Genomic DNA, 27,160 nt, shown 5'->3' with positions numbered 1-27,160 from the left:
TAGTGGAAATACTTCTGGTTTTTAAGCCAAGAAACAGGGCAAGGAGGGTCACCATGCAATGTCTCTATGTTCCTGACATTGACTGCAGTCCTGACACCTCCTAGCACCTCTGGGAAGGTGCCACCCATGCAGTTTTACTTTTTCCATTTCCCAACCTCTTTTTCCTTACACTTTTTCCTCTTTTTCCAACCAGGTGTTTGCTACGCTGAGTTCGGCGTGCGCGTCCCCAAGACCACGGGCTCTGCCTACACCTACAGCTACGTGACCGTGGGGGAGTTTGTGGCGTTCTTCATCGGCTGGAACCTGATCCTGGAGTACCTGATTGGGACAGCTGCAGGTGCCAGTGCCCTCAGCAGCATGTTTGACTCGCTGGCCAACCACACCATCAGCCGCTGGATGATCAGCAGCGTCGGCACGCTCAACGGCCTGGGTGCGTCCTGCTGGGCACAGACACCTCCATCAGTTTGGGCAGGAAAAGTAATTGGGAGCTCATCAGGAGTCAGACATGGATATTAGGCTTCATTCATTATTTACGGTCTGTCTGGCTCTGGTATTTTGCCTCAGCAGCCTGGCACACAGGCGGGACTGGAGGGGATGGGATATGGGATATTTTGAGCCCCTTTGGGATGAGCTGGCATTTAGAATGCAGGCACAGAAATAGTCGAATGTCACAGGGTAAGGGCAGCACAGGAACCCTTCACCCAGTGCAAACACTCTGCTTGGTCCCTTTGAGGCACACACAGAATTTTGTTAGAGGACACAAGCTGGTGTCTGCTGTACTGCTGGGGATGGGGGACTGTGGTGGTCCTGTATGACCAGCAGCTCCAGCAACAGTCCATGAATCCTACCAGTAAGCAAACCAGCCAGCTGTCCTGTACCTGTGTCATGAAAACTTCATGGCTGATTGATTTTTAATGAGTGCTTGGCAGATACATGTTATGCAAATTGGGACAGGGTCATTGGTCTGCTGCTCTCCCAAAAGTCTGAACAGTGTCTTGAGACATCAAGATTTATCACCTTAATTAAACAACTTTAGCTAGTGGAGAAATGGGCCTCTGGAGACCACTTTTGCAATGAGACCAAAGAGTTCTGCAAAACTTCAAGGTCTGAAAAGTGTTTAAAACTCCTCCACAGCAATTCTGGATATTCTGTGGATGGAGAGTAGCACATCTCTTTTCTCTCACCTAGGGAAAGGAGAGGAGTCGTACCCTGACCTTCTTGCTCTGGTCATTGCTGTCATTGTCACCATCATTGTGGCCATGGGGGTGAAGAACTCGGTGGGACTGAACAACGTGCTCAATGTCATTAACTTGGCAGTTTGGGTCTTCATCATGATTGCTGGTCTGTTCTACATCAAAAGTGACAACTGGGCTGAAGGGCAATTCCTGCCGTTCGGATGGCCAGGGGTAAGTCTGGGAGCACAGAGGGACACACAGCACCTGAGTGCTGCCACACACTCAGCCTGGCTCATGGGTTACACACCCCAATTCTGCTGCACCCTCCAGGTCCCAGCCCTGCTAAATCCACCTGTGCTTTGGCCAGGGATCTTCAAATCCCAGGAGTGCAGGCTTGGATCCAGACCTGCTCTTTCCACCAAACCCAAGGAGTATGGCAAGGCTTCATCTCCTAACTCCTCTTAGCATAAACCCAGAACTTTTCCAAAATGTCCCTTTGCAGAGTCAAACTCCTCATGGGAGTATCCCCAAGGCAATGCCACTAATTGCCAGGCAATGGAGCAAAATGCTGTGGCTGTCTAAGACAGGGAGCTCCAGAGAGCTGGCTCAGCCTCTGCAGAGCAGGGAGATACTTTTGTTGGCTGGTTTTCAACAACAATGTTCTCAAACATTTGTTTTGAGCACTTCATAATGCCACCTGCCAGCACTTATTTTATGGATGTTCCCTCAAAGCTTACTGAGAATTTGGACATATTTGGCTTTTTTAGCTTGCTTGCACTGGTTTTTATCCAAGGATGAACAGAGACTGAAAATATCTCAGCTGGCCTAAACCCAAGATAATTTCTCAGATTTACACTGCTCAACTCCATTGGGGTTTTGTGCAGAAAAATAAGCAAGAAAGTAAAGTAAACCATGAATCTTGATTATTGAAAGGGTCCCAAACCTGCATATAGTCCCTGCACCTTCATCCAGTAAATCAATGCCTCTTTGCCACAGAACAACAGTGGGGAGATGAGCTCTGAGGCTCACTTGAGAGCAGAGGTCATATTTTACCTTTGGGTTGTGCTTGGGTTGTTATACCATACAACAGGAGTGACAAAGAGAAAATGGAAAATATCTGTTTTGCTCCAATTCAATGCACCAAATATCTCTTGGGAAACAAAAAAAAAAAAAAAAAAAAAAAAAAAAAAAAAAAAAAAAAAAAAAAAAAAAGAAAAAAGAAAAAAATAAGTAGTTTTTAAAGATAGATGCATACCCAAAACACAAAAAACCTCAGTAGGGTGGTCTCATCCTTTTCAGCTGACTCATTGTCTCACAAGTTGTTTGTAAAAGTAAATCTACCACCAAGCACAAGTTCGAGATTCCCAGCAGCATAGGGCATATTTTAAAAGGATAATTACAGACAGTCCCTGAAAGAGGTGAGTTTTACTGTGTGCAGTATCCCCTGACAGCTGAGATGACAGAGGTGTGATGGACAGGTGGTACCCAGCAAGCTGCAAGGGCTTCACAGCTCCAGATCAGCCAAGCTGTCTTCACCCTGCTCCAGCGTTCCTTTCCTATAAATGTCCTCGCTAATATTGTATATTTTTTAAAATCACATTAAAAAAAAAAAAATAACCAAACAGTACAAATAATTCCTCATCCAAGTGCTCCAGTGTGTGCTCCTAACCTGTCTGCAGCTTCCAAGAAAAACAGAGGTTGTTTGGGAAGCGGCTCACATCTGACGGCTGCTGCTCTCTCCTGCTTCCTCTGCAAGCGGATCTTGCTGCCACATGAGACATCTTGCTAAGGCAGAACATGTAAACATGTTCCAGATCCCTACTCATAAAAATGGATTTGGGGTGGAGGATTGTTAAAGCAAACCTGAAATTGGCTGATTGTCTCCTCTGACAGTGGCAGGATCTCCCAGCATATTCAGGCACTGCAGGTTTGTGGGGTGAGCTGCAGATGCCTCCATGGCTCAGGGCACAGGTTGAAATCATTTCCCCAGTTCAGATCAGTGGGTTAGGGGTGCTCCCAGGGTCAGTCCCCAGAGCTACACCCCCTGACCTGTGGCCACTCACCCTTTAACTCAGACAAGGCACAACAGCGCTGCTCTGCTTTTGCTCAGCTCCCTCTCCCTGGCTGGGTGCCAGCCTCCCTCCTGGCACCCAGATGTTTGATCCTCCCCACAGGTGCTCAAGGGGGCTGCAACCTGTTTCTATGCCTTCATTGGCTTTGACATCATTGCTACCACGGGAGAGGAGGCCAAGAACCCCAACACCTCCATCCCCTACGCCATCACAGCCTCGCTCGTCACGTGCCTGACAGCTTATGTGTCTGTAAGTAGTCCCTGCACAGGTGTGAATGTACATAAATATGTATGGATGCATGTAAATATATATATATGTACCATGTGAGTCCTTCTGGACACCTGCCCAGTGCCTGCCAAGGCTCCTCTCTGTTTGTCCCCAGGCTCCTGTCGCCTGACAAGACCCCTCTGCCAGCTGCAGGGACAAGGTGGCAGGCAGGTTTTTTAGTCCCCTTCCACAGCTATTTTTGCACCCGGGAGAGAAGCAAAGAAGGAGCAGCAGCACTGCAGCATCCTTTCTCCGTGGTTCTGGGAAAAGCAGCACTGCCTCTGCTGGAGATACGGGAGAGGCTCCAAGTGAGGGGAAGGATAGGCAGGGATGGCTGTGTGAGATTGCACTGCTCTGCACCCCAATAAAAGCATGCCTGTGCTCAGAGATTTTCCTTGCAAAAGAGCAAAAATTAGTTATGAAGGAGAAAAAAGCACTGTTCTGATAATTTCAAAGAAACTCACCTCTCCTGCATGGGAGTGGGCTTCTCATGAAAACAAATTCTTTGACTCGAATAGGACCAGAGTGCTGCTCCAAGCAATGCAATCTGGATTTGGGGTCTGCCCCAGCATTATTTCCCACACAGGGATGCAGCCAAAGTGAGTGTTACTAACCCTGCCAGATCCACCAGCCTCACCAGTCCCACTTGGTTCCTGCATCACCCCTGAATTGAGGTTCAAGCATCCCCTTCTTGCCTTTGAGTAGCAGAGACTAAGACCCCACAGTTTTCTGGATTAACCACCCTACAGCAAAGTGCAAACAGACCAAATTCCAGCGTTTTACATCCCCTCCACCCTGAGAATACCCAGCACCCCCAGTGCTGATGCTGACAGCCCTGTCCTGCTCCTCTTGCCTTGCCAGGTGAGCATGATCCTGACGCTGATGGTGCCCTATGATGCCATCGACACAGAGTCCCCACTGATGGAAATGTTCGTGGTCCATGGCTTCTATGCAGCCAAATTCATCGTTGCCATCGGGTCCGTGGCTGGCCTCACTGTCAGCCTGCTGGGCTCCCTCTTCCCAATGCCCAGAGTCATTTATGCCATGGCTGGAGATGGGCTGCTCTTCAGGTCAGTCATACCTGTGCTGGCATTTATTTCTGGCCTCTTGGGATCTGAGGGGAAATTGTTCTGGGGGTTTTGGGGGTTCCACGCTGTCACTACAGGGAGCAATGAGTATGCACAGACACGGTGGGTGCAGAATGGGGCACAAGCCAAAGCGTTGTCCTGGGGGGAAAATATCAGGAGCAGTCTACACTACAGTTTCTCATTTGATGCTGTTACCTAGAGATTCTGATTATGTGGGGATGAGTGTTTAATTCAAGAGCTACTTGCAAAAGAGAGCAGTTTATATGGATAAAATCTGGGAAGTATCTGAGTGCTCATTGCAGAGCTGGTCAGACCCAGATCTAACTCCAAATTCAACTTCAGCACTGCTGCCAGTCCCCACCTGGAATCAAAGTTTCAAAAAGCAACAAGACCTGAAGGGATCCCTGAGACTGTCCCCTGCAATGAGGGAAGGGTTATTGCAGCCTCTATGATTTTAACTTCCTGTGACTGTTCTGCGCTCCAGGTTTTTGTCCCACGTCAGCTCTTACACGGAAACCCCTATCGTGGCTTGTATCGTGTCTGGGTTCCTGGCAGCTCTGCTCTCCTTGCTGGTCAGCCTGAGGGACCTGATTGAGATGATGTCCATTGGCACCCTGCTCGCCTACACGCTGGTGTCCGTCTGCGTCCTGCTCCTCCGCTACCAGCCCGAGAGCGACATCGACGGCTTCGTCAAATTCCTCTCCGAGGAACACACCAAGAAGAAGGAGGGCATCCTGGCAGACTGTGAGAAGGAAGCTTGCTCTCCTGGCAGCGAAGGAGAGGAGTTCTCTGGCCCACCAACCAACACGTGCGGGGCAAAAAATCTGCCATCGCTGGGAGACAACGAGATGCTAATTGGGAAATCCGATAAATCTGCCTACAACGTGAATCACCCCAACTACGGCACCGTGGACATGACCACGGGGATAGAGGCAGATGAGTCTGAGAACATCTATCTCATCAAGCTGAAGAAGCTGATTGGCCCTCGGTACTACACAATGAGGATTCACCTTGGGCTGCCGGGTAAAATGGATCGCCCGACGGCGGCGACCGGCCACACCGTCACCACCTGTGTGCTCCTGCTCTTCGTCCTCATGTTCATCTTCTGCTCCTTCATCATTTTTGGGTCAGACTACATCTCTGAGCAGAGCTGGTGGGCTGTGCTCCTGGTGGTGCTGATGGTCCTGCTCATCGCTGTGCTGGTGTTTGTGATCTTGCAGCAGCCAGAAAACCCCAAGAAGCTGCCCTACATGGCCCCGTGTCTGCCCTTCGTGCCTGCCTTCGCCATGCTGGTCAATATCTATCTCATGCTGAAGCTCTCCACTGTCACGTGGATCCGATTTGCCGTCTGGTGTTTTGTGGGTGAGTCCCAGGTTCATTTATTTTAATTTTTTCACTGACAATCTTTTGGAAGGGTGTTAATAATGACAGCTTCCCTAATCAGAGTGCATAGGCTGGAAATACCCAGTCTTTCTTGTCTGCCCCTTGCCATCCTGAAGTTTTTAGAAATCTCATTTTGTCCAGTCCCCGAACCACAGCTAAATGGAAAATTACACCTCCAGAAAACATCAGATTCATGGAAGAGAATGACTCCATGCAAGGTGACTATTTTGATGGCTTTTTTGATGCAAAGTAGGCGGGTTCTGGAAATTGCCTCACAGGCAGGCTTTGTACAGAAATCAGTTTGATTTCTTGCTCTGTCACCCACTTGAGCTTTTCAGCAGCCCACACCAGTATTTCAGCACTGCTTTTCCAAAGTCCAGAGTGCTCAATCCTAGAATCCCTGGGAAAGTCAGATCTGTAGTCTGTATCTCCTTTTAGCTCAACCTCTTAACTTCTGGGTAGGGGCATCTTAGGACTCACAGACTCTGTTGTGGATCCTTTTTTTCCCAAATTTAGGCTTTCTGACACATAACCAGGAGTCCAGCATATCCATAGTGCTTTACTTTGCAACTCACTTAGTCCACAAACCCAAGAGAATAAAGCAGATCTCATAGCTCCTCCAAGCTGAGCCATTGGGCAGGAGCATTTTTGGGCAGAGAAGACATACTCAGTGCTGTTTTGGGCCTTTAGGTTAATAGGTGAAACTGCAAATCCAGGGAAAGTCCTTCCATCTGGAAGAAAAGATGACTCCAAAGCATCAGTTTAATCTGGTGTGATTAAGCACTTTCCTCTGTGGGTACAGCTAACACCTCTTGAGCTGCCAGCAATGAGTAAATTAAACCACTGCATTAGGTGTGATGAACTCCACCAGCCCATCCATGGCTGATGGGGGTGGGACATCCCATTGGTTTTTCTGGCACAGATGTGAGGTCCTGATATAACCTCACATCAGTCCTCCATGGCTAATCCATGTCATGTGGAGTCTGGATTACTTGGTGAGGATGTCTGGGGTAGGTTAATCCCATGATCCACCAGAAATCAGACCTCTGGCTGTATTTCCTGCCAGTGAAAGCATTTGTGCATGAAGGTGAAATCAGGTAGGGGTAGAAGGACTAGTGAGTAGCTGGGGTCCAACCCTCTCTCTCTTGCCCACCCAGGTCTGCTCATCTACTTTGGCTATGGGATGTGGAACAGCACGCTGGAGATCAGCGCCCGGGAGGAGGCCCTGCACCAGAGCACCTACCAGCGCTACGACGTGGACGTCGACCCCTTCTCCGTGGACGACGGCTTCTCCTTCGCCCCCGAGGGCGAGAGCTACCCGGCCTGGGGTCCTTCTGAGGACAAGAGCTTCTCGTACCAGCAAATGGCGGGCACCAAGGAGAGCCATCGGACAAGTGGCAGGTCGAAAAGCAAAGGCCGGCACAAACCGCCGTCAGATGCTCTGATCGCCAACGATGAGCTGGACTACTCACCCGAGTAGCGGGACAGGCGATGAGGAAGGGTCCCCGTGGCTCCCCCATCCTGCCCCATCCTCCCCGGGTCCTCCACCACCGCCCTGCTCACCTCTGGTACTCGGGACACGCCCTGCGATTGCCGCTGACCCCGAACCAAACCTGCCCAACTCCGTGGCCTGTCCCAGCTCCACCAGTGGGGTCTTGCTCTGGTGAACGCTGGCTGATCCCCCAGCACCGGCTGATCTCCCAGCACCAGCTGCACCAGCGAGGCAGCGGAGTGGGAGATGTGCCAAGCCAGGAGGGTGTTGAGAGGTGGAAGGAGCCACAAGGGGACAGTCAAATTGTCCCTGGGGAATGTTCACCCGATGGCCGCAGGGGTGGAATGCCACTCTAAAATTTTTTGGCCCTTTGGCACCAAAAAAACTTTGTTTTTTTTTCCTTTGATCCACCTAGAAATGATAGCTGAGCCGGAGGCACAGAGAGGTGGGTAGGTACAAAATGGAGATGGACACACTCTTCCCTGGGAGTAGCTCAGAGATGCATAGTTGGTTCCATCACACAGAGTTTCCATGGCCCATTCTGGTGCACTGCACAGAGCAGTGTCCCCATGTCCATCCCCACACTCCAAACCCCAATACTGTTATTCAAAATTAGTCCATGTCTTAGTCCAACCTTGAAGTCCCAGCACAGTCCAACACCCCAAATCTGAGACGGGGAGCCTGATCCCATTCCTGGTCATAGTGAGGGCTGTGACCCACTCCTGGCTCAACCCTCTTTGTACAAATGGTCAACGAGGACCACACATTCCTCTGAGCATCACCAGTCTGAAGTTGGGCACTGCTTCCACCACCTTGTGTCTTTTACTAAAATGACTGTGCTGTCATTCCCTCACCGTGCTGGGCACCTTCCAGTGCCCACTCTGCCCTCAGTGCTCCAGACACCCATCCATGCCCTCACAAAACAGCAGCATCCATGGGTCAGCCACGTCTTGGCAGGGCTGGGCCATGGGTAGCAAGCAGAGAGGATTTGGCAACTGCAATCTGACTCCCTACTGCCGTCTGCACCTTGTACAATATTCTCTGGTTTTGACCTTGGCTTGGTGGGTGCTGTATGAAAAACACTGAAATGCTGCTCATTCCGTAAGTGTCCATATTTCAGTCTGAAACCAAACAGAGCTGGTGGATTGCAGGGCAGAGGTGGTCAGAGGTGGATGTTAAAGCCCCTGAACATGGCCATGGACCCCATCAGGCTCCCTGCTGCCTGTGTCCCCACAGAATTGTCGGTCAGCAGTGATGGGGTTTGGTCAGTGATTATCTGCAGGTCCAGTTGTGGAGCCCATCATGCTTCATGTAAAACACTGTGGTGGAGGAACATCTTTTGAATAAACAGTAACCAAAACCCATCAGACAGCAACTCCCATCCTTCCCCTAGCTGCCGATGGCTGCAGATGGATCCATCCCAGGGGCTCCAGTGCAGCCCAGACCAACCCCCAGTACCATGGGCTGTTGCTGGCATCCCAGGGGACAATTTAACATCAACAGGGGCAGGATTTCCAATACGGAAATATCCTTGTGGATATTGAGAATCTTTAATGCTTTGGTGCACTGGATGAGGCTCAGGCTCCCAAAACACCTGCCTGGCACCCTCTGTGGGCAAGGAGGTGCAAAGGGTGCCTGGACCTGTGCCCATCCCCGTCACTCCTGGGATGCAAGAGCTTGATGGAGACACTCTGTCTGGGGCTGCGAAAGTATCCCTCCAGCTCCTGTCCCAAACAGTGGCAAACTACAGTCCTTTTCCCAGTGGAGAAGAACATCCAGTTCTGCAGATCTTAACCCGGAGTGCTCCGGGCTAGCCAAGGGAAGTTTGGCTTCTGAAGCAGCTTCAGGGTGGGAGTGAGGATTTGGCTAAAGGACCTGTAAGCTTTGCTCTGGCATTGACTCCTGCTGCCCACACCTACCACGCTTCTACAAGGAGAAATCCTGAGTGGGTCCTACTGAAAAGCTGCTCATGGGCCAGCTCAGGAAAACTCTGCTGCAGCACTGAGCTCCTCTTGTGATGATCACTGCCCACCCATGCTTGGCTGCTCTCGTCCTTGATGCCTTAGAAGTACCCAAGAGAGATGGCACCTCGCAGGTCTGGCTGTGTGTTTTCAGGGAGAAAGATTGATGCTATTTTCCTACCAGCTCTTGTACTATACCATATCCAAGGCAGTCGTTTTCGTCCTGCTCCCACAGGGTATTTGGGCATCTGCTGAGCCACAAACTCATGCCCAAGCACCCTGTTGGGTCAGAGCCTGTTCTTCTTGCAGCCTTAATCTCTTGCTATGGAGCAGTTCCCAGTACCAGTGTCTGTCGTCACGTCCACTCAAGTCACGCCGTATAATTTGACAAGGGCTTGACCCCTTGTTCTTTGGTGTCTGTAGGAACTTCTCCATTGGATCTGAGCAGCCTTTTGGCTGCCCCCATTCCCAGCCACCCATCCCCCTTCCCCTTCCTGGGGAAGATGGCTGTGCCCCATCCTGGGACCACCAGGGAACAGCATTTGATGCCACCATGGCACGGTCAGATGTGGATGGGCTGCTGTCAGCCCTCGCCGTGCTGGAGGTGGGAGCTGCACCACATCCCACCCAACAGAGGTGTTTAAGGAGAAGGGGACCAAGCCACAGGTGTTGGGGGTTTGCCAGTGGCCAAAGGCTGGGTTTACAGGATCCCTGCTCCCAGTTCTGGGTGGCAGCTCCTGGGAGATGTGCGGGTTCAGCCTCTGGCAACTCATGTGCTGTCTCTTGTAGCAGCATTGGGCTCTTCAGTGGGCACAAGCAAAGGCTGAGAAGGCAAAATGTCCAGGTGTGCCCATCACCTCTGGGCACTGCTGGCCAGGGGCTGGGAAGAGGTGCAAGTGCTGATTTTGCTGTAACCCCAACTCCAGCCTTTCCCTGGGGTGCCCTGAGGGAGGTTCTCAATCCCTGAGCCCTCAGGAGGATGTGGCAGAGCGGGACCATCCTGCTCCCACCTCTGGTGAGAGGCACAAAGCCCCTCCGTGCCTGCCTGCCCTCCCTGAGGGGCCAAATGCATGGTACAGATGGAGCATAAATACCTCAAACCTTCCAGGCCGGCTCTGTAAGATCTCAGCCCCTCCACAAATTCACTCCACATGGTCACAACCCCTCAGTCCAGCACTCCAGCATCCTCCACATGGCAGCAAAATCACACCCCAGCAACATGGGATGTTGTAAATCCAGCTTGTAAATGATCTTCACTTCATTTTGTTCAGTCTTTCTGATGTATATCTTGCTTTTATTTTTTTTTTTTTGCAGGTGGTACTTTCTGGTGTAACAATTCTCTGCAGTTCTGGTATGAAGTTGGTGTATTTGTTAAAAGCAGTTTGTTCTATCCATTTTTATTTTTTTTTTGTGGTTTCCAGAAGCCCATTGGTGCATTGTACAATGGGGTCTTGTAGTGTGTCATGAGAAAGAAAAAAAATATGCAGATATGTTATGGAGTGATTTTTATTTTCAAATGACTGTGTTGTTGACAACTATACATATAATACATATATATAATCGAGATACTAAGAAAAAAAAATCTAAATTTACCAAAATCTGTATATTTTAATAAATGCATAAAGCTTTACTGTGTGCCTTTACATTTAAAAATCAAAGAGGAACTAAGGGATTTGTAAAGAAAGCCAGAGACAAATGTGTCTTAGAATTAGTTTCCATAGTAATGTAAATCTTTTAAATGAAAGACTAAACCAAAAAGTAATAATAAAAAAAAATTCCCATGTAAATTTTGTTTAGCCAATCAGTACCTGAAGTTCTGATATTTTTTCAGTGCTAAATTGAAGCTAGAAATTAACAAAACTTGCTTTGAGTAATTCAAAAATTCCATTTTAAAAGATCCATTTCAGCTGGCTTTGTCATTTACTTGTAGTGTTGTGAGAGAAAATGGTTATCTGTTTACACAATAAAAAAAGGAAAAAAAAAAAAAGGAAAAAAAAAAAGCCAATGACCACAGGTTGACTATTGCAGTGCAAAGGCCTGGGGTGCACCAATGTCTTCCCATCTGCTGGCACTCACCTTTCCTTGGGGGAGCTGGAGTGTCACAGCACTGTCCCCTGGACAGCAGGACAGTGTGGAGAGGCAGACACAGCTGCCTGTACCCTTTGGGGTGCTCAGGGCTCCTTCCTGCTGTCCCTGTTATGTGGGGAATGGGGAGCTCGCCAGGTGCCCTCCCCATCATGGGCATGGGATGAAGAGCTCCAGCTGGTCCTGGTGGAGCTGCAGAGAGCTCTGCTGGGCATCAGGGACCTCCACACTGGGGTATCCACCACAGCCACTACTCCACACTTGGTGTTAGGAATGGTGTGGAGCAGTTTTTCGATTCAGGACAATTATATTTGGTCCTATTTTGAGTATTTGTGTCAGCAAATGAGCACTAAAAGTCTTAATGAGCCAACAGTGCTGTGGCCAATCCAGACCAAGAGAGCCCCACAGGAGAGCAGGGTGTTTTGGGTAGGTACAAAACAGGTGTTTCAGCTCTGATCCTTTAAAAACTAGAAAAGTTTAATGTTCTTTGTGCTTCCTCAGAACCCTTCCCCTCTGTGGTGCCAGCACTAATACCCCATCACATTCTTGTCCCCATCTCCTTGCACCCCATGATTGCAGGTGTGCATTTCCCGTGCAGCTGCTGCGGGGTTGATTTGCTTTGTTTGGTTTTTAATTCTCTTCCCTGACATAAAACTGCTTCCTTGCTCTGAGCATCACTCCCAGGGCCTTTCAAGAGTTGGTTTTGGGGTTGGATGCTGGTAACCTGTGGCTGTGGGCAGAGCACACAGAGCCCCAGCACCACACCCTGCCAAGGGTCCCCAGCACCACGAGAATGAGGATCATGGAATGGGTGAGCCTGGCAGGGCTCGTTCCCAATCACCTCATGCACCTCCCGCAGCACCAAAACCCTCCCCGGGCATCCGACCCGGGTGTTCCTGTGCTTTTCCCTCCCAGTTTGCCCCAGGGCTGTCTGCAGGCAGCATTCCATTCCGTCGGATCCCTGCTCCGAGGTGTTCCCCGCCGCAGTCGGTGCCGGGGTTAGGAGGGTGAACCCGCGGGCACAATCCACAATCCGCGGGCAGCCTGCACAAGCTGGCACGTCTGTGCCCCCCTGCGCCCGGGGCACCCGCACATCAATGGCAGCACTGACAGCGTCCCCGGGCTGTACAAGAACCGCCTGTGCCCTGCCTGTGATGTCATGAGCACAAGTGTCCTGCCACCGCCCGCCGCCCGCCCTGGGGACATTGCACAGCGATGCGCGGCTGGCACAACAGAGCCGCCTTCAAGGCTGCTCGGGGTGGGAGGCAGATGCTCGGGCTGCTGCCCGTCCCCGGGCCAGGCAGGCAGAGGGTCCCCGTGGAGCACAGCCAGCCTCCCTCTGGCTCCTGTTAAATGCTCCAGCTTCCCACGTGGAGCAGGGGAGGTGGGAGCTGCAGCATCCTTGCCTGTGGCTGCATCACTCAGTTTGGTTTCTCCAGGTGAAGCAGACCAAGGAGAGTCCAAAATGCATTGACAGCCCTGTTTTCCCATTATTCATCATCCCAAAAAACTTGGTTGCTCAGACCCTTCTCCTCCTCCTGCTGCCTCTCCACTGGGGCTCTCCTCTTGCCCGTGTCTGAGCAGCAGCTATTCCTCTTTTCCTTCTCTCGGCTTACACAAATTGTTTGAACTGAGTTAACATCTCTGGGAACAGATGGGATTTTGTACCAGTGTAATTAAATTGCTACAGCCTCTGGTAAGGACAGAGTTAGATCTTGATCTTACACAGTTTTGATCAGAGCAATGACCCCAGATCAGACCCCTACTTTAGTTGAGAGCACTTTCAGCAGCATGAGGTCTCAACTTCGTGGTGCTCAGGGTCACCTCCACCACTTCAGGGGCTTTCTAATTCTTCCCAATATAAAGAAACCCACTAGTGGGTACAACTGGTACAAGCTGTTACTGGGAGCATTGAAAGAACCAAAGGAGAAGATAACAGACAGTCCCATAGAGGAAGATTACTCATATTTTAAATATTCTTCATTTAATGCCACAGCAGAGCAGTTTTTCATCTCGAACTGCTGTAAAAAAAAGAAAATCTTCAAAATCATTGGCAATCCCTGTCATGGAAAAACTGGCTGTGGAAACACACAGGAAGGAAGGAAAAAAAAAGTAGTCAGGGGTTGCAGGTACTCTGTTATTTATTGTACAGTATTTCACTGAAAGTACAAAGGCATCATCAGTACTCACCAGAATTGTATTGTAACAGGTACATTATACTGCATGTTAAAATGTGCTGCTTTAACAAGGCAAGACAGAACACAAATTTAGAGGAAGGAAGAAAGAAAGAGTTTAAAAAAATGTAAAAATACTTTTTTTTTTAGTAACTGATCTGTACAAAAGAAAAAAAATAAAAAGAAACTGAACCAGAGGGCAGGGATTAGAGCCCCCAAAGTCATTTATAACTATTTAAAAAGGCACTGTTATCTACCATGTCATTAGGACCTTTGGGCTCTGTTTCCTTCATACTGATGACTGTGGGGGTGGGGGAAACACTGTTACTAAAATGATCAGATTCATATAAAAGTATTTACAGAGAAAGGCAGAAAAATCCCCTCCTCTTGTTCCAAAAGAGAAACATTTGCCCGGTGGGAGAGGACAGCCTTTCTCCCTATCCTCTCTCCCCAGCCGTGCCAGACCCGTGACCTTGAGTGGGGGAAATCAAACAGTGAGGATGGGGGAGAAGCTGTCAGAGTCCTCCTAACAATGGGAAAGTGTCTCTCTCTTTCTGTTTTATTGCTTTAAACTCTCCTTCAATCAGGGGAGCTAGAAGATAAACTAAAATCCGTAAACCCCACGCCACACCCCCAAACGATCCTGGCTGCAAGAAGAAGATGGGGCAGGCGGTCGGGACAAAATGGTGAGGACCAAGAGGTAGGGCTGGCTGGAGCTGTCTTTCTAGAGAAAGGGGCGGAAGAGACGGGGACAATAATGCTTCAAACTACCAGACATTTGTGCTGCTTTTCTAAATCTCCCCCTGGGAGCCTGACAGCGCGTCAGCAGAAGCAAACCCAGGGCGCACGAACCCACCAGCCAAAGCATCCGACGGCAGCCGTGGGGCGTCCCCGCGGTGTCTACACGTGAGCGCTCTTGGCGTGGGTGGGCGAGCTGGAGCCCGAGCCGTAGTAGAAGCGGTTCTCGCCGAAGGTCTGCGCGTCCCCCGAGCAGCAGACGATGACACAGCCGCCGAAGAGGCAGAGGGCAGAGCCGATCCAGCCCGTGTAGAGCGAGTAGCCGAAGCTCATGATGGTGGTCTCGCGGTGCGCGCACACCGGGAACCAGATGGTGGCCACCACGCCGCACATGGCTGGGGACAGGGGGGAAGGACAGCGTTAGGGTTCTGAGCTGGAGTGGGGGACGGGGGATAGAGAGGAAACCCATCCCTGCTCCCTTCCAGTCCCACAACAGGATCCAGAAGCAGCAGCATCAGGGCTAGGTGTAGGAGATCTCCAAGCAGGAGGCAACATGGGAGCTTCAGGAGTGAGAGATGGAGAGAGAACAGCCATCGCTCTCAGGCACCAGCAAGAAGGAAAAACAACTGCTGCCTGACACAATATAATGTATTTATTAGAAGGGAAACAGATTTGTTCCCTAGAAATATCTTTAGAGAGAAAAATGAGAGTTATCCTTGAAATGGATGTGCTGGAGAACTGCAGAATCAGGAATAGATTAGAAATTAGGAGGCCATGAAAACCATATGGATCAGCAAGAGAATAAAATCTGTGGATCAGTGTGAACTGGTTTAAATCCCTATCTCCACATGACTCACATGCTGTGTCCTCAGCCCATGTCCCTCCTCATCATTGCAGTGGCTCTACTGAGTGGTCACATAAACTTCACCAAAATCTCCCAGAACTCTAACACAGATTAGGGTTTATAAAATACAAGCAGAAAATGAGCAGGAACAAAATAAACAGCAGTTAGGCATTGATGGGGTTTTTTCATGGAAAGGGAAATGTCTCACAGCTCTGGAAAACAGATTCAACTTCCCTGTGGAAAATTTCTATCAAGCAATGGGGACAAACCCAGCAAGACTCTCCTGACATTTACTGAACTGAATAAAAATGGGACCTAAGGAGTCTGCAGAAGCGAAAATGGGATCCCACCTAGGGACTACAGCAGGTCAAAAAATTACTGCAGGCATCACCTTTTACTTGATATTCCATAGGGGGTTTTCCCACAAAAAGCCAGAGGCAGCTGCAGTGGTGCTGTGAGGTGGCATGTCAGGGAGACAGTCCCCACAGAGTCCCCACATGCACCGAGGGCAACAGGAGTTGATGGTGTTAATCACCTCCCAGGAGCAGATCCTAAAACAATACTCCTTGATGGCCTGTACATCTGAGAAGAATTAATCTGTCAATATTTACTTGCCTCTGGGACAAGCTGTGCAGGACTCCATCCTTGTGGCTATCAGAGAATCAGAGCAAAACAATAACAGGACCATGGCAGTGTTACAGATTTCCACCGACCGTGTTAAAAGGTATCTGGAGGCAGTGTCAGAAAGTTAAAGTTGCAAGAGGGAAAAAGAAAGGGGTGAGAGTAAAAATAAAATTGTTTAGTTAAAGCAGAGAACAAACCGTAGCTCCTGGCCAGTACAGCAAAAAACCCATCCCCAAAGCTGCAGTTATTGTGAGAGAAAATATTTTCTTATGGGAAAGAGAAGAACATTTGAAGGATGCTTATAAAGCCAGAAATAATTTTGGGCCTCCTCAAAGGAAGGGCCCCGCAGCTTTGGAAGGAATTTTGGACAAGGCAGGGAGGGGAGAAGAGCATTTCTCCTGCGTGTGGAGTGGTCCTGCAAACAGCTCATGAACCTCCAAGGCTTTAAAACAAAAATGTATCAGTTGGGAATCCACAAAGCATTCTAATGGGCTCTGGGAACAAAGCTGCTTTGTTGTCCGAAAAAACACAATCATCTTTTCTTTCTCTGTCAGCAGTAAATATATATATATATTTGTCTATAGACTATAAGAGCCTTATCTCTCCAGACCCTCCCCCACAAGACAGGACCAAGGAAAACACTTGCACTGGGGTGAGAAGAGCTCTCAGGGATGCTCACACAATGGCATCTCTTGTGCATGTGGCCCCACTACATGTAAAACCACCTTATTTTAATGCTGACAATAGCAGAAAGCTGTGAAACACAAGCCAAGGACTTTGCATGGGTTCACTTGACCTCTCTGTCCTCAGAGGCTGCCAGCTGCCAGTGACCCTGCTGCTGAGCAAGAGGAATGCCCTGGAACAGGACTGGGCTTCATGGCCCTGCATAGATTAGGTTGGGCTGTAAATCCTCTGAGGAGATGGGAAAAGGACAGTCAGCAATTGCAGTGTCTCTCTGTGGGCTCAGATTTTATTCTGGTTGTACCACAGGGGAAGGCTGAAAAAAAACTGGTGATTTGACAAGAAACCCAAAGAGATTGGAAAAGGAGTTTTAGGGCAAGTTTCAAGTTCTAAAATGGCTGTCCACGTGGAAAAGATAGAAGTTGTTATCCGTTCTCTTGTGCTAATGTTGGGACACCCTCTGCCTCTCTCTAAACAAGAAATCCTCAGACTCTAGAGCTGCCGTAGCCAATATAATCCAGCAGAAAAATAAAAGAAGATCTGCAAAGAGAAGGAATATTTTATATTAGAGCAACCAATTTAGCTGGGAAAACAGGCCTGTTTTGGTGTGGAAATCCTGCCTGCATTTTGCAGCTGGAGTAGGCAATCTTGTAAAAGCCACTGCCTCTACCTAAAAAATCCTCTCAGCACTGCATGGCATGAATGTCCTTGCTCCATCAGATTGCTGTGAATCCACAGGGATACATCCCAGCTCCCAGTGTTTCCAAGTGTTTTTTAACTGTGGATTTGCAGTAGCTCAGTCTGCTGAGCTGAAACCCTCAATACTCAACATCAGACATGTGTTGGAGTCAGAAGGACGTGCACAGAGACAAGAAGCACAGAAGGTGCTTGGGGAGCTGGGAGAGAGGGAACAGGATTGTTCTAACTCAAGGGACAGTGAGTCCCTGCCAAATTCCTTAACAGTAAGTTAAAGGCTTTTTGCAGAGGAAAGAATAATTTTATTTCACATCTAAATTTAACTATTCCGAATTGCTGACTCAAAGTCACACGGATTTCTCTTTCAAAGCATTTAGTTGAAAAAAAAAGATACTATATTTTTTCTGTGTTCAAGGCAATCTTTTTATCTATGGTTTCACAAGTAAGCCTCATGCAGTCTTCAGAAACTCATTAACATCCTTTATTTAGTACACAATGGCTTCTTTTGTAGTAGCAATTCCCACTAACATATATTTAATCTATTTTCCAATGTCTGACTCCTTCTCCTCCATTGGGAAAAGCCCCCTTGGTTACCAGCAAGGGGTGCTCCAAATTAGTATCAACAACATGGGCTGGGCCAGGGTTTTTCCATCAACACCAACGTGTGAAATGTTTTCATAGCAGCTCAGAGCAAGCCTCTGCTGACGGTTGTTTTCAGCCATAAATCAATTCTCTCAGTCAGATAGGATCAAACAAAGCCATAAACACATCAGCAGCAGGATAGCAGGGCGTGCACACAGGTTGCACTCTGGCAGCCTGTGATTATCAGTGGACAGAAAAATCAATGGAATATCTGAGCCCATTGTTTTCCTGGCAACTTTTCAGCTTTTTATATATATTTTTTTTTTCTTTTTGGCTTTGAGCTTTGTTTCAATCCCCGTTTTCCCTTATACCAAATCTCAGTGACAAACTGACATCCCTTCCCTGAGCAGCAAGTAAATTTTGCTTTGGGGCCAACTTCCCTGTTTGCATCCCCACTCCCTATTTCTGCTGCATTAGGGAGTGTTTTGGGGACCATTTTCTTTTAACCAGAGCTCTGGGTGTTGCTCTCCCCTAAGAGGAAAAGTCTGGAGCCTGTGAGGTTGTGGAAACCTTGAGTGAGAGTTCAGTGGCTGGAGGGTGAATAAAAACAGTCCCGGGCATGTTAGTTCTAGAATATAATGGATTTTAACTCAACATTGTATCTTTCAGAGCCTGATCCATGCTTGTTAAATGTTCTGGAATGGTGACACCTCATCTTGCAGCAAACAGATCATTAATCAGCTTAAATAATGTCAAAGTCCTAAGCTCTGTACATTATTCTTCTTCCAAAGGGACTGTCTTGCTGATGAGCCTGGAAAAAAATGGGCTTTGTAAATATAAATGTGGGTTGGTTTGCTCTTTCTTTTTTTTTAGAAAAAGTAACCTAGAAGCAAAAGAAGCTTATTTATTCTTCATTTGTGATCTGACAAAAAGAGCATTATTGTAATTGTGACTAAAACATTGTGACCAGGCTGCTGATCCCAGCCCAGACCATTCAGGGCATCAGTGACACCAGTAAATCATTCACCTGTAGGTGCTTCAGAGCTCACAGGGATGAAAATCAATAAGACGTGGTCCAAATCTGACCCAAAGATCATTTGTCTGCCAATGTCTCCATGACACAAATGTGAGAGATGTGATCTCTCACACTTCCTTTCCTCACACGATCTACCTAGTTGGAAAACTGTGTTCTGAGGCAAAGGGCAGCCTGGTTTATGGAGCACCACAACTCCCCATTACCCCCTCACATCTGCTCTCCTCCCTGGTGTCCCACTGCAGCATGACTGGGGTGGGATTGTGGCACATCAGACACCAGACCCTGGTGGGACACTGCAGCATAAAGGATTTCACTTGTTCTAACACAGTGATACCCAACACTGGCACTGCAATTTGTCATCCGTGAGCTGATCCTGTCATCCTTCTGCCCTTTGGGATTTTTAGGGACAGTCCTCCTGCCTCCACACCGGCAGCCACGCAAGCAGGGATGACCTGCAGCACAGCTCTCCTCGACTGGAACCAAAATCTTGTGGCTTTTGTGGCAAAGTGCAGCTCTGCTGGGCAGGGCAAATCCACCAGAGAAGACTACTCTGGCACTAAAATTTCATTCACAGGCAGAAAACCTCCACCTTCTCCTTCACTTCCCCAAGCCCAAATAAATGACTCAAGGTTCCAGGGCAGGGATGAAGATCACATTCCAACATGGCTGTTCATGATTGGGATGTCCTAGACCCGCCCTATAAAGCTGATGTTAGGACTTCTAGATGTGCTCTTAAACTCCACAGGCACCTATAGGGCCTCTTGGACTCAATCCCTCAGATTTGGGATGTATGAATTTGTGCTAACCCCAAGGTGATGGAGGAGGGCTGACCTGCATGGAAGGAACATCCAGAAGACAGCCCTTCTGAGTGTGCAGCTATATTCAGTGCCCACTTGAAAAAAAAGAAGGAGAAGAAGAAAGAAGACTGCATGATGTCAGTGCTGGCTGCCAGCGAGCAGCAGAGCCACACAAAGAGGTCACTTTGCCTCTCCCCTCCTCCTCTGCCACAGACGGGTGAAAACAAGGCCCTGCAGGCTGGTGCTGAGATGACGAGGCCTCAAGAACATGCAGGTGCTGCATGGGGGACAATGAGCTCCACAGTCTGTGCCGCTCAAAACAATCTCCTCCACAAGCACCAAGGACGGGAAGAAATTCCCAGGGGAGCTTGGAGGCCAAGGGGGAGGCTGGCCAGAGGGGGCTGGGAGGCACAGAGGGAATGCCAGTCCTCTCCCCGTGCCAGTGCCATCCCTCCTCCCATGTCTGTGCCACCTCCATGCTCTGTGCCACCACAGAGGGCATGCCAGTCCCATCTTCCCATGTCTGTGCCACCTCCACTTTCTGTGCCACCACAGAGGGAATGCCAGTCCTCTCCCCATGCCAGTGCCATCCCTCTTCCCATGTCTGTGCTACCTCCATGCTCCTTCCCCTGTGGAGGCCACAGCACCAGCCCCATTCAGTAAGCAATTCCCACATGCCTCAGCTTACTGTCCGTGGATTTCCAGGGAAAATTTGGAGGCTCTGCCTTCCCTATAAGTAGCTTGGAAGTTCAGACCTTTTCCCAAAAAATCACTTCCACAGTGAACCAGGATGATCCATTGCCTGCAGGCACTGCCAGTGTGCAATGGCCCTCAGGAGAAGTCGTGCCTGAGGACTCCATGAGGGAAGGACAGAGAGATCCAGAGGCAAAGACAGAGGGATTCACAGAGGCAAAGACAGAGGGATTCCCTCTAACCCTGCTTCATCCCTGCCTCCTCTCCTTGTCCTCCCACTCCTGTCCCTGCCTTTTGCCCACCCACAGGCTGCAGCCATGCTGGAGAGCTCCAGGCCCAGCCCAGCACAAACCCTCCCAGGAGAACACACCCCACCAGCCCACAGGGGACGGGCTGCAGCCCCTCAGCTTGGCAGGTGCCTTACCCAGGAGGATGATGAGGATCCCTCCCAGCTGGGAGCGCCGGTACTTGGCCGCCCCGGGCTCGTGGCCCATGCGGATGCAGGGCAGCACCGTGATCAGCAGGAAGATGGCAGGCAGGCCCAGGACGGAGGCCGCGATCATCAGCGCTCGACATGCTTGGACGTACCCTGCAGCAAGGCAAGGAGGAGGATTTTGTTATTTGGCACTAGAAAAGGAGACTTTGGAGGAAAGCTCCTGTTTGGTTAGAGCCCAAGACGTGCACGGAGTATGGGAAATGGGTTCATGCCTGAGTAAACAGTAAATGTTCACCAGGCACAGGGCAGTGAGGCTGCAGTGCAATGGGGAGTGCGTGGACATGGGATGTGCAGGCTCACAGTTTCCCAACAAACAAACAGCACTGCCTGGAAAACACAAGCTCTTCCCAGAGAGACACTGAGAAACCATGGAGCTGGAAAATACAGGAAGGGAAAGTAGCAGAAATTTCCTCTAGGAGGGAGTTTCCCTATATCTTTCCATGGTGACAGTTTGATTAAAGAACAAGATTTTAAAATCTTCCAAATAAAACAACAGTAATTTAAAGCCTCAAAGACTCTTCCGTCATTCAGAGGGCTGAATAGTTGTAGACACACTACGGACACTGAAGGTCCGTGGGATGCTGCCAGCAGCTGCCCCAAGGCAATGAGCACTGTTGACCTGGGAGGAGGAGGAGGAGGAAGAGGAGGGACACTCCTCACCCACAGCCATACCTCAGCATGGCACCCCAGGAGCTCACATTCCTCCCTTACCTGTCCCTGTGCACAAGGCAACTGAAAACAACAAGGACCAGGGGCTGTAGGGGTGCTGGGCAGGACCATGACCTTTCTGCCTCTGGGAGGGTCTATGTATCATAATATGTGATTTAAAAATATTTATATACTATCTGTATATATAAATTTAAATATATATCATTTATATGTAATGTATATATACTATACAAAAATTGCATATGAGTAAGTTATACCAGGTCATTATTAGCATGCAAAATGAAAAAGGACAAATGCCAGGTTTGCCCCAGTGCTTGGTGACCTCCCCCAGTTTTCAGGACAGTCTCAGCAAGGGAGTGTGCTGGGTCTCTGTCCCTTCTTACTAGCAAAAAGAAGCTGTCAGATGTAGACAGGGAGTTCCAAGATGCTTCAACCAACACCAGCAAAGAGGGGCCTTGAGCACATCCACTGATTCACAGGTACAACCCCAGGAAAGAGGATTTTCCTGTTTCTGGAAATGCAGAACTTGTGTATTTAACTGTGTGTATTGAAGATTTCCTTATTTTTTTTCAAGAGGAAACTTAAAAAAATTGTTACCTGAGGCATTCGGGGCATAAAAGCAGACCCTAAACAAAGGAGATGGCTGTACCCAGTGTAGATTCTGTGCAATCAATCCCAAGTAAATGAGAATAAAACCAATTCATTTTAAAGACTTGACTCAGACAAAGAAAGGCTCTAAATGTATTTCAGCTATTGGGCACACCAGGATAAATTTCCCTCTCATGTCAAGCCATGGGTCTCAAATAGGCTACAAGAAGAAACATCTTGGTTTGTGATTTGCTTCTGCTTGAGGGAAGCTTTGCTCTCTGCTACTGCAAGACCCATTCACTTATTTATTCAGTTGTATTCACTTATGTTTCTTTGGGGCAAAACCTTCCTCTATATTCTCTGCTGGATCAGATTTAACAACAGTAGCAGTAAGGAAGGCAAACTTACTAAAATAAAAGTACAGACAGAGAAGGGGAGAATGAGAGACTCAACATTCCTAAGCACTGTGCGCCACAGACCAAGCTCTGTAACAGAGAGAAATTCAGGAATTATCTTTTTAACCTCTTATAAAATTGTCTTCACAACAATTTAAACCAGTAAACAAGGAAACATGAAAGAAAATGACAAGGAATGGTCATTTCTGCCCTGTCAGCTTTGAGAGGCACCTTTGACATGATAGAGGAGTTGCAATCTAAAACACAGCGAAATGAAGTGCTACAGAGTGAACAGTGGTTGAAACTGGCAAGGCCACAAACCAAACTTACAAGGACCAGACCTCACAAGACTTTGGCAGGTTTAATTAGCCCAAAAGATGGATTAATGCTGATTAAACACCTTGCTTAATTTTTGCTTTTCATTAATCTAGATGAAAGTTACTACATCATTAAAAAATATCACGTTAAATGTAGTTACATCCGTTTGCTGTGTGAAAGTTCTGTCTTGCCTCAGAATCTGTGGGAAGCACAAGACCATCAAGACTAATGATGATCTTCTGAAAGATTAAAAGCCATAGCAGCATTAATAATAGATGCTGAAAGATTCATTACACTCCAAACCACTTTAAGGAATCAAACCTTAACATTTGTAATAGTTCACCATCCCCTTGAAGTGCTCTATTACACCTCAGTGTGCTCTGTATGTTTTGCGGTGCAATCCAGAGACAAGATGTGAGAGGAGCAGTGAGATTTTACTAAGAGCAATGATTAAACAAACATTAACTGGATTTTAGCAGCCACAGAAAGCACGAGACCTGGCTACGATTAAAACAAGGTGTAAATCAATGAGAATCATGTTAAGAGCTATCATTTAACTTCTTTAGTATTTAATGGACCATCTCCTGTGCTGAGGAAGCTGGAGGAGGTTCCCCATCACCTGTGCTGCTCTGGGCAAGGCTTCAGCCCTCACTCGGGGTGGGAAGGGGAGGATGGCACACACTCACCCGGCAGTATGAGGATGTCCACGAGGGGCTTGCAGTGGTAGAGACCTGTTGCCATGACACAGTCTGCCCACAGCCCCTTGGATCCCAGCTCATCCATTTTCCTGCAGGTGGTGATGGTGTAGCCGCAGGTCACCACCCAGTCGTTGGTGGCCGTGGCCACAACCACCCCGATCCACCCCACGAAGCTGCAGACAAATCCGGCCAGGTGCAGGCAGGTGGCCACCATCTCCGTGCTGTGCTGGGGACAGTGACAGCACAGAACCCACGGGGGTCAGCGGAGCCGCCCGGCGAGGTCGCGGCTGCTGCAGCGGCAGGATGGGACGGGATGGGCAGGAGCAGGTCCCTGGTCGGGCTCTGCTGCAAACACCCGGCTGCCTCTGCCCAGCTCCCTCCCTGGGAGGGGTCAGAGCTGCCTCCAGCCCCACGGCGCAGGGGAGGAGCCAGGGGGGAGCCCCAACTTCTGCCAGAGCATCCGGAGCGTCCGTCCGAGGGGAAGGAGAATGTGCGGAGGAGGAGATGCACGATCGCACCCAAGCGTGCCTGAGAAACGAGCCGGAGGGGTTTGTTCAAATGCAAGATAACAGCCCGAATATTCGAAATTTAGCAGAGAGGGGAAAAAATTAAGGTAGTGTTTGCCAGCAAACTTTAATAGTCGCACTAGTACATCCTCATGGAAAAGTAAGGGGAGAAATGTGGTGGACAGAGTTACTCAAGAGGTGGAATTGATCACCTCATCAAAGCCACCAGCACAGCTACAGGAAAGGGACAAAACCAGTCCTGAGTCTTTCCTGATGTTTCCAGGAACTGTAAAAATATAAAAGACCCACCACTGCTTTCTCTGCTGTGCCTGGGCTTTCAGAACTATTAGCTAACTCTCACTGAGTATTAAATACATGTTTACCAGCACCACAGTCCCTTTTTGAATCCCCAAATTAAAACGAGCAGCTTTTAACTCAGACTTTTAGTCTGAGTAAATTGACTATATGAATTTTAGTGCATTTGATAAAACAGGAGCAGCCCGCTCCTGACATTTTATGTCAGAGGTGGAGAAACTTCACATCTTCCTGTTCTGCATCAGGGGAAACAGGGGGGCAGGACACTTTCCTAGTTATTCGCTCTGTATTTTCACAGCACATATGAATGTTCTCCCGTGCCAACACATCCCTGAGGATATTTCCTGGCTGTGTGTCCTCCTCCAGCGCTGCTGGTTTTGGGAAGGGAAGGTTGGAACCAGGCGGATGCTGCATGCCTGGAGAGACCACTAGTGGAGAGCTGTCTGCGGTGCACGGGCAGGAACGGGGACGAGAAAGTGACACAACAATGAATTCCATTCACTCCCAGAGCTGTCAGTGAGACAGAAATACGGGAAACGCCACTCCGAGTTTAAAGTGCTAGGAATGAAATATATCCTGCTCCTCACCCAAGGGTGCTTTTTGCCGTTCTTTAACAACTAAGAAGCAAAACATGAACAAGAGCATCCTATCATTTGTCACCTGCTCCTTAGATCCAAAATTCAAGGACATGAGGTCACAGTTTTCTGTCAAAGCTTCATATGAACACTGTAGCACTACCAGTATAGTTGAAAATTCTTTTTCAAGAGAAGCTTTTCTAATAAATATAAATTTAATTGTTGTTTTCACATTTGTTTCATATTGTTGATTACTCCTTGGGTTTCTATACCTGGTTTATGGTATTTCTGTGAAGCCAAGCTGCCAGCTGGCCTTCCATGAAATTTCCTGATGTGATTCCACCTTCCTGCATGGCTTATCCTTCTACTGCACCCACCTCAGGTGGAGTGTGCTGTTACTGATATCCAAACACAAATTTATGTCATCTAGGGCTCCATTCTAGATGGATTTAATCTTCCCCTAAAAAATATTCCTTCTTATTTATTATTCAGGAGATAAACTTATAATCTCTTGGTTGTAAGCGGTGCTGTTCCACTTCTTGGACTGAGCAATTGCATTGGACAGACCATGTGTCACCTCCTGAATTCAAAGGGAGATGAGAGATTTCACCCCAAAGCTGAGGTTTGGAATCATTTTACACAGTGATAGTGCAGGCACATCCATCCTAATGCACAATATAAGTATTTTTAAAATGCTGCAAGGTATTCATTGGCATATACACCCTTCTGTAATTCAGTCTCCTACATTTTTGGTTTCCTTAACCACAAAACTTCTTAACCCCATGTTTTCCTTCACAAATGTATTTATCAAGAAGTGTGCAGGAGCAAGGAGTAAATCTGACACTTTGGTAACCAGCACTGCTCAACAGAACTCGAGCTGGTGCCCACAGGGCATGGTGTGAATTATTTCATTAATGTCAATAAAGACAGGAGCCATTTACCATTTTGTCAGTGTTATAAATCACACCACCAACAGTTAAGTGAATTTAAGTTCATACAAGGCAAGTGGACAATGATTTACAAGATCAATAAAAGAAGGAACAAGAATGACTTGCCAGCTATATGCCAAATAAACTTATACACTTTGGGCAATAGTCTCAAAAGCTGCCTTTTTAAAAGCAAGTGTTAAACAAGCATTTATTCCAGCAACAGTGTGAGCTCCCTAAAAATCAATCTTCATACCCTTCACTCCCAGAGCTTTTCCTTGATCTGCATTGTTCTCTCTGACAAAAGACAGGCGTTGCAATTAGTCACAGCTACCCAAGCTATCAACACCCAGGGCTTTCTCATCCAAATGACTCACCTTGAACTTTTCTTTACATTTTCAGCCTCATTGTTTCTTCCCTGTTTGGAAATACAGCGGTATACAAAAGCAATATGGGATGCAGAAATAAACAAGTTTAAGTGGTACAGTCAGTTCTTAATTTTGTCCTATACTGAAGGCTGAGCTCATCATTGTAATTTTCATCTTTATCCTGGTTCATACTGCCCTTCTCTCTCTTTATCTGTAAAATACAGGTTTGCAGTTATCTGAAACATCACCAGGATTTCCTATATGGGACAGCAGTTCCTTAATACAAGGATAAAGTAATTTTGCACTGATTTGAGGGGAAGAAAAAATACCAAAAGGTGTGTGAATGTGCCTTCTTATGCATCAAGAAAATCTTCTCAGTATGAATAAAATCCCCCAGAAAATCTCCAAAATATTTGTAGCAAAAGTTAAGGTAATATAATCACATGGTTTACAGAAATGAAGAGCTCCTGAGAGTCACTCACCATCAGCAGAAACTATTTTTTCAGCAAATAGAGTAAAATTCTCATTTCTGATTTTAACTTTGGATAATCTCAGCATTTGATCTGGCAATGTGTGTTTTTAATCTCATTTATTATTGAGCTATGGAAGAGAGTTGTGAACAACTCACACATTGCTTGAGCAGTCAAGCAGCAACAAAGCTGGGCACCAGAGAACTTGCCAAGTATGCAAGGAGTTCTATTTTCAGGTATAAATACCAAACTTATGCCAAGATACATAAAAAGCTTGGTGCCAATACTTTTACAGAATCTTAAGAGCTTTAGATAGTGGATCCATGGGGAGGGATGGCTTTGATCTTGTAGATTTTGTTTAAAATACCTTTTAGAGAACTGGGGACCTGCTGCAGGCTGTGGGAGCTCTAACAAGTTTTGGTGTAATCTGATTTTAATTTACTGTAAT

General features: G+C 48.0%; 2 protein-coding genes across 2 annotated transcripts in view; one reads left to right on the top strand and one right to left on the bottom strand.

Moving 5' to 3' along the window:
- The window catches only part of SLC7A14 (solute carrier family 7 member 14), a 29,702-nt gene extending 18,634 nt beyond the window's left edge, over positions 1–11,068 (top strand). The window contains exons 3-8 of the mRNA XM_059479161.1: positions 194–430; positions 1,189–1,406; positions 3,350–3,496; positions 4,376–4,584; positions 5,087–5,964; positions 7,143–11,068. Coding sequence (XP_059335144.1) covers positions 194–430; positions 1,189–1,406; positions 3,350–3,496; positions 4,376–4,584; positions 5,087–5,964; positions 7,143–7,465 — 2,012 coding nt within the window. The 3' untranslated portion in view covers positions 7,466–11,068. The remainder of the gene's footprint in view (positions 1–193; positions 431–1,188; positions 1,407–3,349; positions 3,497–4,375; positions 4,585–5,086; positions 5,965–7,142) is intronic.
- Positions 11,069–13,661: 2,593 nt separating this feature from the next.
- CLDN11 (claudin 11) lies at positions 13,662–23,766 on the bottom strand. The gene is made up of 3 exons (XM_059479415.1): positions 23,541–23,766; positions 20,813–20,977; positions 13,662–14,830 (listed from the first exon to the last, which is right to left on the bottom strand). The coding sequence occupies exons 1-3, from the start codon at positions 23,764–23,766 to the stop codon at positions 14,598–14,600; spliced, it is 624 nt and encodes a 207-aa protein (XP_059335398.1). The 3' UTR covers positions 13,662–14,597.
- Between the last annotated feature and the right edge of the window lie 3,394 nt (positions 23,767–27,160).

This window comes from Ammospiza nelsoni, chromosome 10 (genome assembly GCF_027579445.1).
Source record: "Ammospiza nelsoni isolate bAmmNel1 chromosome 10, bAmmNel1.pri, whole genome shotgun sequence".
Lineage (NCBI taxonomy): Eukaryota > Metazoa > Chordata > Aves > Passeriformes > Passerellidae > Ammospiza > Ammospiza nelsoni.
This window is presented reverse-complemented; position numbering and strand designations above follow the sequence as displayed.

Excerpts from the sequence above, each read along its gene's own strand:
- CLDN11 (XM_059479415.1), bottom strand. The coding sequence starts at position 23,766 with ATGGTGGCCACCTGCCTGCACCTGGCCGGATTTGTCTGCAGCTTCGTG. Across the intron at positions 20,978-23,540 it reads GGACATCCTCATACTGCCGG|GGTACGTCCAAGCATGTCGA; the intron begins GTGAGTGTGTGC and ends GCCTTGCTGCAG. Across the intron at positions 14,831-20,812 it reads GATCCTCATCATCCTCCTGG|CCATGTGCGGCGTGGTGGCC; the intron begins GTAAGGCACCTG and ends CCCTGTCCCCAG.